Source organism: Capsicum annuum, chromosome 4 (assembly GCF_002878395.1).
Source record: "Capsicum annuum cultivar UCD-10X-F1 chromosome 4, UCD10Xv1.1, whole genome shotgun sequence".
NCBI lineage: Eukaryota > Viridiplantae > Streptophyta > Magnoliopsida > Solanales > Solanaceae > Capsicum > Capsicum annuum.
The window spans coordinates 198,194,624-198,205,126 of NC_061114.1; the positions used below are offsets into that span (position 1 = coordinate 198,194,624).

Consider the following 10,503-nt stretch of genomic DNA (forward strand, 5'->3'; position numbering starts at 1 on the left):
AAATTTCTTGACCTGGTACATGATTTGAGCACAGAAAAATCATGCAAATATCCGTCATCTACCAAGTTTCAACCCATGCGCCGTTGGTCCTTGGACATTCCTCTTGGTTATAAATGAAAAAGCAAAAGGTGGCTCCATAAAAGGAAGAGAAAGTCGAGATCAAACAATAACAACAACAACCCCCGGTATAATCCGACAAAGTGGGGTTTGGAGAGTAGAGAGTGTAAGCAAACGTTATCCCTACCTCAGAGATAAAGAGGTTGTTTCCACTAGACCCTCGACTAGTGCAGATTGAATCAAACCTCAATGCATTCAACTAGTGCAGGCTTTTTGTCAATATGAGTAGAGTGTAGAATACCTTAATTACCAGTGGCTTCAACAAAGAATTACTTTTCATTTCAAATTGCGCAATCAGATAATGGCAATACAATATCTAGTGTAACAGTGACACAGTCCCTAATTTTAAAAAAGGACCAAAATAAAATAAACTACAGCAACAACAAAAATGGAAAAAGAAGACCAGATAACAACCATAAGGAAAAATTGTTTACCTCTCAACAGGTGGAAATTGATAATATCTGTTCATCCGACACTTTTCATGTATGATTCATATACAATGGGTATTTTATCCTTGTAAGGCAGCAAATATGCTCCCATAAACTTTGATGGCGTCATGGTAACAGCAGTGAATAACCCCACACCTCTTTTGAGATGCTTTTCATTCAAAATTTTCAGGACCCTATATCCTTGGAATCACACTCTTCTCCAAACTACGGCATTAGTACTAGAAACAGAACGAGATGCCAAATACTCTGAAGTGAAACCAACTTCATTCATGAGAAAAGTTGACTTCTTACAGATTTTCGCCTACAAGAAGGATGCTTTCTTATCATGGTCCTTATATTTTCATCAGACCAACCAAAACTTTTATAAACATCAATCTTCTTTACCAACCGAAAAAATGGCAGTAATTCCATAGAAGAACATACCCGAATCACGGGGGATTCCAAGGTACTTTTCCACTCTATGAATAACATCCTCAATCCATCCACGATTTCGCGTTATCCGCATTGGATTCTGCAATATAAACTTCCTAATTTTCTCATCTGAAAGTCCCCCTCTTTGTAGCAATAACACATTAGACGTCATTGTCTAAGTAAAATTATATCTAAACAACCAAGAATTCTTTTTTATAATCTTAACAATATTTTCATCACTACCCAATAAATTTCTAAGATAGTCAAATAAACGTCTAATAGAAGTAGCCAAACCTTTCCTGAAAAACCATAATTCTCCATTAGAAACTTATACAAATCTTTGCTAGAAAGTCCAATTTCTTGCAAAATCACGAGTTTTGGTTGAAGGGTTTTGTCTACCTTATAGAAAAGTACATCGGGTGATTTGGAAACAATGTTGTTGATTTGGGTATTATCAAAACCATTCTTTTGGAAGAAATTGATTTCAAGCCACATAGCAGAACTGAGCATCTTTCGAAAACAGTCCTCAAATTCCACTTTCAGAAAAAAATGTTAGAAAATCCAACCTTTGACGGGTAAAAGCCTTGCTTTTTTTATTTATTTGTCAAGATTCTTTTTAATATCAAGCAATAATTGTCCTGGGTATGAAAAAATCCATGGTAGGGAGCGTTTCCCTCGCATAGAGCCTACCCGGCGCGAATTCGAATTAGTCGGACTCCAATGCGGGAACTAAACATTGGAAGGAAAACCAAAAAAGAAAACCAAGCAATAATTGGTTGAGGGATGTGCCAAATAATATAAGGTGCGGTGAGTGTTCTTTTAGCCTTTGTATATGGATTTTGAGTTACATCGAGTGCATTCTCTTGTAGTTATTGATTTTATACTAGTTCAACTTTTTTTAAAAAAAATAAAAATAAAGAGTGAAAAAGTTGTCCATCAGGACTTGAGTTTTTCAATTTTTGGATATGTAAGGTGAAAGTTTTGTGATTTTTCTATCAGAAAACATAATTATATGACTGATGAAAAGAAGTTACCATTATTTTACTGTATAGTCACTCTCCCTATTCATGAGATGAGTGTTTGATTGGACACATATAGTGTAGAGATGCGTGTTTGATTGGACACATTGTAAAAATGAAATGAAAGAAACACCCGGTGGAAAACGAAAAAGTAACTTAAAAATATGGGTCACATTGTTATGTAGCTGTTGCAAGGTCTGTAAGGCCAAGGTTGCTTCATTTGATTTGCATCACCACAGGAACAAAGGAACCATGGCAAAGGACTTGTGCAACTCCATCTTCAACAAAGAGTATTGCAAACAAAAGTTGCCACAAACAACCTCTTTACATGCAACTAGCTGTTACATCTCCAGTCTAGATGGAGTCCAAAAACAAGCAAAGCACTCTGTCCAGAAGAAAAATTGGAGAACACACGATAACCGAAGGACTCAACGAGTCATATATAGCTACATTTAATTGCACGGACAAAGGGGCGGGGAAGATCAGAACAAGATTGTTCAATTCAAGCTTAGTCGGAACTGAAAAGGATCAAACGGATATAAGCAGGATGGAGAGGAACAAATAGTGATAATTTCAACACAAAACAAGAAAGACCTGAAGAAACAAAATTCATTTGACAGAAAGACATGAGTATGAGCCATAAAGATGAAGACCACACCTCATTTGACTGTCATGTCTCTTAACGTCTCACGCGTGTCATATATGACTCATAGAGATTAGGTACCTCATCCTTGTACGGAAGCACGAATTCTGAACAAAACGTAGATTCAGATATATACATAGCTTGAGCAAAAGATATCTTCTGATTCAACTTCTTCTCGTTTAAAACTTTCAGTACTTCAATTCTTGGAATCACTCTCTTGTCCAAGCTAAGCATTATAAGCGCAGGATTACTAACCAAGAATTCTGATTTGATTCCGAGTCTCCTCATGAAAAAGTCCAATGCTCGCCGAATTCTAGCTTCTGACATACCCAAACAGAGGGGTTGCTTTCTGAACACAGTCATTATATCCAGATCACACCATCCACAACTCCTGAAAACTCTCATTTTCTTTTCCACTGCTGACTTACGAAGTGAAATAGCTGCAAGAACTCCATATACAAACATTCCAGATTTGGGAGAAATCTGTAAATCCTTTTCAACTCTATGCAATATCTCCTCTAGCCACTCAGGATTTTGAAAAAGTATACCTGGTCTCTGGAGTAAAAGCTTCTCAATTTTGGCATTTGAAAACCCAAATTTTTGCAACAACAATATTTTGGGTTCAAATCTTTTTGGACCATCGACAGCAAGTATCTTGGGTGATTTCTTTATAAGTTTAACCAAAGTTTCCTCACTACTAATTAGTTTCCTAAGATAATCCAAATTAGGCCTCACATGAGAACCTACTGCTTTATACAAAACTTTTCCGTCAGCTAGGAAGAGATCAACTAGGTCAGATCCAGATACCCCAGCTTTTTGCAGACACTCAAACTTGGGTTTAAGGGTTCTGTTCACATTAGAATAAAGCAGTCTCGGTGTAATAGAAACTAATTTCTTGATCTTTCTCCGTTTTAAACCCATCTCTTTGAAGAAGTTGATTACCAAATCAGGATTCTTAGGACATTTCACACTGTTCAACTTGGCAGCTACAGAATTTGCTTCATGTCTTGAGAATCCCAGTGTTTTGATGAGGTAGTCCGACACGAAAGGGTTCTGAGAATGAGACGTATTTGTTGAGTAGCAAAACTGAGACCATGATCCACTAATGAAGAAAAATTGCCAAATGCCAATTTATTGAAACTTAGATATTTAAGAAGCACAGTTTCACCAGACCACTTTGCATAAACATAGATACAACAACAACAACAACAAACCCAGTGTATTCCCACTTTGTGGGGTCTGGGGGGGGTAAGATGTACGCAGTCCATACCTCTACCTCTGATGAAGTAGAAAGGCTGTTTCCGAAAGACCCCCGGCTCAAGTTACGAGATATCAAACAAACACATAGTACAGCACAGAAGCATAAACATAGATAAATGATAATAATAAAAAAAAACAAGCTGATTTAGACGATGAATCAAGGGACAATGTATTCAAACATCACTTTTTACTTGGAGAGAACAAACTTGTTTCTCCTTGTGCCATATTGACAGGAGACTCAAACTTCACGACAAGAAAGGTTTTCATGAGCAATAAATAATATATAATTTATACCAATCAAAAGATTAATACATAATCTATTCAATGGGAAACTGGAACCGTTGAAAAAGAAATTATGAACATAAAACATAAAAAAGGCAGCCTGGTGCACTAGAGCTTCCGCTATGAGCAGGGTCCGGGGAAGGGTCCCACCGCAAGGGTGTATTGTACGCAGCCTTACCTTGCATTTCTGCCAGAGGCTGTTTCCAAGGCTCTGGAGGCAGTTAGTCCAAGGCTCCCCTTCTATGAACATAAAACATGAAAAAATTAAAATGAAGATGTGCAATATATATTTGTTAAAAATGTACCAATTGCAGTACAAATTGATGAAGCATAAGGGATCCATGGAAAATTCGGAACGACGATGGCTTACTCACGGAAATTAACTTGTGCAAGTTCTTTTGAGAGTCAATTACACTGAACTCCTTGCTTGATTGAAAATATTCAAAGGATGTCCTTCAGTTTAAAGAATTACAAAAACCTCAACATGAATTACGGTGTTAAACAAAGTATTGCGTTGCATACTAAAATTTAACCTTCATTTTACTTTTAAACTCTTCTGTTTACTCAAAAATGAAATGTAGGGGTGTGCAAAAACCGAAGCGATAAAAATGCTATTGGTTCATTGTTATTGGATTGTTGAGTTAACGATTTTTTAATGGATTTATAAATTTATTTTTGTTGGGTTATTGGTTTGGTTTTGGTTTTCTCTTCTTGGATTATCGGTTAAATAATAACCCAATAAGAATATACTAAATTAATATTTTACCCCTACTCTCTCTCTCTCTATATATATATATATATGTATGTATATATATATACACACACACATTAATTTCTATAAAGCTATAAAGCTATTTAATTTCTTGAAAACCTATTCAAGCTTGAAGATTCTTGTCAATTAAAACACATGTTGGATTTTGGCTGCAACAAAGATTCATTTTCTTTTCATGTTAGTTGCTACTATTTCTATTTTATAATTATTTTCTTGTCGGTTAAACCGAAAATAGAACCGTTAAGGACTAAAAACTAATAAACCGAAAATCGATAAAAATATCTTATTGGCTTGGTTGTTGGTTTAACATATTTAAAAATCTAACACAAATAAATTGAACCGATAATACATAAAACTGAACTGAACCGATCGATGCACACCCCTAATGAAATGAAAAGCATTTTAAGTCAACATGTTACACGTGTTACAAGGAGTATTCACATAACAAGCAAATATTACTAAAAATAAATCATTTGAAGTTGGGAAATTACAGTAAGTATATGAAATATTATTACACAACAGAGACACTCGAAGTCAATTTCGGATAATTTGACTTGTTGTTCTCTTGTATATTTTACTTTTACATGTGTAGCATGTCTTAGAAGGGGAGCCTTGAAGTAACTAGTAAAGTTGTTGTCATGCGACCAAGAGGTCATTGGTTCAAGCCTTGGAAACAGCCTCTGGCAGAAATGCAAGGTAAGGTTGCGTACGATACACCCTTGTGGTAGGGCCCTTCTCTGGACACCGCGCATAGCGGTAGCTTTAGTGCACTGGGCTGCCCTTTTTTATGTGTAGCATGTCTTAGAGTTTCTAATGATATTCTTCTTTTGCAAAAAAAGTTTCAGGAACTATAAATTCTTAGACATGAAGAGTAAAAATTAAAACAGTTCTTGATAATAACAAAAGCAATAGAAGGCACAAGTTAGAAGAAAGAAGAAAGAAGAAAACGAAAAAAGAGGACAAGAGAAGGAATTGGCAGGCCCAATATCCACCGAGTTCAAATGGTACACCACTAGCCCCTAGGAGTTTCTTGGTTATTGGTAAAATAAAGTTTAATTTTCTCATACTTTCAAATTTGCTACTCATAAACAATCTGTTGGTAAGGTTTCTACTAATATTTTCAGTTAGAGGACTATTGAGAAGGTTATTGACTTTTTCTTGTTGGAGTCCCACATCGGTGGGTTAAAGGGTCCTTGGTCTCCTTATATGGTCTTGGGCAATCCTCCCCTCACAAGCTAGCTTTTGAGGTTGAGTTAGGCCCAAGGTCCATTTCTTTATAATGGTATTAGAGTCAGGCTCACCCAATTCATTGTTTCCGATGTTGAGCCCCCCGTCTTATATTGTCTACGCTCCAGATGTCCAGCCCTGCCCTAGACGTGCGGGGGGTGTTGGAGTCCCACATCGGTGGGTTAAAGGGTCCTTGGTCTCCTTATATGGTGTTGGGCAATCCTCCCTTCATGAGCTAGCTTTTGAGGTTGAGTTAGGCCCAAGGTCCATTTCTTTATCTACCTGGGCGCGCTTCTTCATTCATCCATTTAGGCCCGGCTAGAAACACGTGGGTCAGGGAACCTGGCTCGGGAACAACTTCTTACTGGTAGGAGCTAATCACAGTAAGAGAGTCCAATCTCTGAAATAGTCTCTCCATAGTAGTCTACTAGTAAAGGGCTTAGGTTATGACTTGATCCAATAGAGTCAGAACACCTTTCTATCTAAAAGAAATGGTGCTCGATGAAAGGATCCAGATTCCACACTATGCTGCGGGCTGGGGAGAGAGCTGCTCTGTGAAGCTGGGCGTTCAGTATTCTTATGGAGGAAGCATACTCGAAAGAGAATTGAAAGGGCCTTCAAAAAAGAGCGAGGGAGTGATGGGCAACCTTAGTCTATATTACTTGGCAGATATGGACCTTATTATTGAATGTCTTTGGAGTTCATTAGGTGATGCTCAAAGCTTGAATGTTTTACTTATAATAGTCTGGTAGGCACAGAATGTCAACAAGCAGCTGAAGAACATATGTAAACTCAGTCCTCTATGCATCATTTGGAAAGTGTGGCTTGAAAGAATTAGAAGATATTTTCTAGGGAAGAAAAGTTTATATTTTTTGTCAAATATATACGTATTCGGAATTTATTATACTGGCACAAAATGATTTTGTAACTAACTGGACAGAGTTTATGGACTTGTTAGGCTCCTTTATTATGTAGATTTACACAAGTAAAACTTTTTGTACTCTTTACGGTAACTTGGCACGCTGATATGTATAAAATTACCTGACCATTTAATAAAAAAAGGAATAGGCCAAGTTGTGATAGCATTTAAACAAATTATACACCACTTAAATGTCTATACGTAGAAAGTAGCCGCCAAGTAAAGCTGAGTATCCCACAATATCACAGTTAAGATGAAGCAAAATGGTGAAAGGGAAGTCAAAAGAAAAAATTAGAAGATAAGAGAAAACATAGGTTCAACCTGGATATGAAATAGGACTGGAACTATTCATGTTCTGATTTCACATGTTGAACCCTAATTTACAAACTATGGGTAAAACCTAGCAGAACTTCCTCTGCCAAAAGTTATAAGAACCTCTCACTTTAGAGAAAGTGGGTCAAATCCATTTCCACTATGGAAATTCAATGATTTAAGGTATATAAACATGCTATGCACTAACACTAAACACAAGGAATGTATAAGTTCTTTCTACTGAGGCATCAACATATGAAAGGAACAGGAGTAATGTTGGGAAACTTGAAGTGCCTGCAGTAAGAGGAGAAACCTAAACATGTTATTGGTACTCGAAATGCTCTGATCGAGATACGTTAGAGAAGGACTTCTTTCACTCAAATGCATATAGATCCGCTAGCATGGCTACCATAAAAATCACAAAGGATTTTGATGCTGCTAAAATGTTCGCCATTTCGAAAGTATTATTTAACAAGCAGCCTTCGGATCTAAAAATCCCAGCAAAGACTAAAACACTGGGTGATTTCTTCTTGGACGGTAGAGTTACCCTGTACATGTTACAGGTGGGAGATGACAAGTATCTTGTAGAATTAGCCGAGGTGCCCACAAGCTGGCCGAGACACCACGGTTATCAACCCAAGAAGAAAGTAGCCTTGGGATCTACTATCTAAGCTTCAAAATCATATGTGATCTACTTGACTAAACAAGATTTTCTTCAAGTGAATAGTAAGCTAATTTCCTCTTGTTTATAGAAATTTTGTGTTGCAATGGTTAATAATGAATGCAACAAACTATATCGTCGTCAAGCACTGAGTTCCACACATTATGTTTATATCTCCTAGACAGTTCAAGTAAAGGGTATTATGAAATTTTAGATGGATAAGCAGGGCGTGGAGTACAAGATTTTCTGATTCCAGAGCCTCATACCTCAAATTCATTAACAAAAGCACTTCTTTGGTAGGCATTCTAACTAGTTTAGGCAGAATAAAACACATAATATATCCTCTTAGTTATCTTGAGACTTTACGAGTGAAAGGGTCCTATGTTTCTACAAAAAAGACTCTAGCTATAAAACAATTGCCCACATTTTAATTTGATAATGTCAAGTGGTGAACCAGGAAGGTTATTGTTCTAACATCAGAGTGAATAAAAACGTGAGTTCGACAAAGAAGCAACAATGTGGTCGACTCATCTAAGTGAAGGAAGTCAGAGACACAGCATCTATCACTCTTTTCTTGGATTATTCATACAGATAGCCAAAAAAAGGCAGGAGAAATCCTGTATAAATGTGATTCTGTCAACCATATGGCTTCTTTTCTTGTTCACCTCCTCTTCACTCAATATTTTCAGCACTCTTTAGGCAAAAATAGTATACTGAGTTTGATTCTTTTGGTATCATTGGATGAAAGCATTTAAGAACTTCTTTTACTTGAAAACTGAGAATTCCCAAGGTCACTAGGTGCATAGTTCCAAACTTTATGGAAAATGGGCCCGCTCTTCTACCCTTCTTGACTTAAATACCATGCTTTCGTTATGAATAGGGAACTCGCAGCCACTTTCCTTTGGGCGCGGACAGGGTAAAGCCCGCAAACCACACAGGAGAGGTAAACCCCACTTGGCAAGCCCCTATGACGAGTTCAAACAAAAAATCATATAGGGGTTTCGAACCCGAGACTCCCCATTAGGGAGATCCCCTGCTCAACCAACTTGGACACCCATTCAGGTGACTTAACTACCAGACTTTGATACTGCCACTGCCAAAGCATTGGGCGTGTTTGAGGGCATTTCCCTCTAGCTTTAATAACATTTTCTATGACCACTAAACACTTGTCTAAGAAAATCTAATTTAGGCATCACATTAGAATCTAAAGACAACACCTTTCGTGTATCAAATCTTGATTTCAGGACAATTATACTAAGAATAGCAGCAAAATTCAAATAAAGATGAATTTCTTAATACCAAATAGAAATCTAATATAGGCATAAGGCATCACATGAGAGTCTAAAGAAAACATCATTCATATGTCAAATCTTGATTTCAGGGCTACTATGCTGAGAATAGTAGCTCGACTAATTATACCAGTCACCTCCCACCAACCACAACTAACAGGTAACTCTATCCAAGAAGGATAGAACAAATGGGATGAAATCGCCTTAGACCTCACGATGTTCAACTCATTTCACTGACCACTAAGCCACACACACCCTTAAACTCAATTTCTTATTTAGTTATCACATAAGGAAACACCTTTCATATATCAAATCTTGATTTCATTGCTACTGTACTGATAATAGCAGCAAAAGTTTTACATATAAATGAAATTACCTAATACCCAAATAGGAAATTTTCAAAGATTTAAGGTGGGGTTGGTTACCTTGTTAGCAGTAAAAACTGCTTCGTCATGTTTAGAAATTCCAACTGAACTAAAGAGAGAGTTTTCAAAGAAATGAGGGTGGGGTGCTGAAGCTATTGGTAGCAAAGAAGGCAAGCCATATTTGGCAGTATGTCGAAACCTAGATATCCGAGACAACATAGTTTTCATAACAAGAACCCAAGCTTGAAATTGAAAAGGGTCGAAACGGCAAAACAATTGGATTTTAAGAAATGGAAACCCAACAAATCAATGGACTCTCTAACTCTTTAAGCTCTTAACTTCACTTAGAATTCGTTTTTCCAACACATAATATAAACGTCATTTTAAATTTGGTAGTGGTTTAGATAAAAAGGTAAATATTTTCATCAAATTTAGTTAAATCAACAACTTTTAGTATTTTTTTGGTTTTAAAATAGTTGGGTTTTTTTACTTGATATTCCCGGTAAGAAAAAATTTATTATGAATTTATTTTATCAAATTAGACTTATTAATTATGCTTTGAATATAAATTTGAGTAAAATACACTTTGTTTAGTCATTTAATATTGAGGATAGTATTAAAAAAATATAATAAAATAATCTTGATTTCATATAAGGGACAATTAAATCGAAATAAATATTTTTAGAAAGAGAGATAACTAAAATAAAATGGAAAGAGTATTATTCTCTCTCTGACTTGCACGTATAATTGGGTTTTTAAGCAACTAGAAATTTTAAT

General features: G+C 36.4%; 1 protein-coding gene across 3 annotated transcripts; it reads right to left on the reverse strand.

The window, feature by feature from the left end:
• Positions 1–2,412: 2,412 nt before the first annotated feature.
• On the reverse strand, positions 2,413–10,174 carry LOC107867593. Of its 3 annotated transcripts, none has more exons than XM_016713904.2 (2): positions 9,787–10,174; positions 2,413–3,692 (listed from the first exon to the last, which is right to left on the reverse strand). In XM_016713904.2, exons 1-2 carry the CDS (start codon positions 9,952–9,954, stop codon positions 2,676–2,678), a joined length of 1,185 nt encoding a protein of 394 aa, XP_016569390.2. In that variant the 5' UTR covers positions 9,955–10,174; the 3' UTR covers positions 2,413–2,675. The 3 variants fall into 3 exon arrangements, with proteins under 3 accessions (XP_016569390.2, XP_016569389.2, XP_016569391.2); XM_016713903.2 differs by having other exon boundaries at positions 2,413–3,725; positions 9,787–10,091; XM_016713905.2 differs by having other exon boundaries at positions 2,413–3,741; positions 9,787–10,090.
• Between the last annotated feature and the right edge of the window lie 329 nt (positions 10,175–10,503).

Coding starts and splice junctions, on each gene's coding strand:
- LOC107867593 (XM_016713903.2), bottom strand. CDS start 9,954: ATGAAAACTATGTTGTCTCGGATATCTAGGTTTCGACATACTGCCAAA. Junction 3,726..9,786: donor CAGTTTTTACTGCTAACAAG/GTAACCAACCCC, acceptor TCATGGTCTCAG/TTTTGCTACTCAACAAATAC.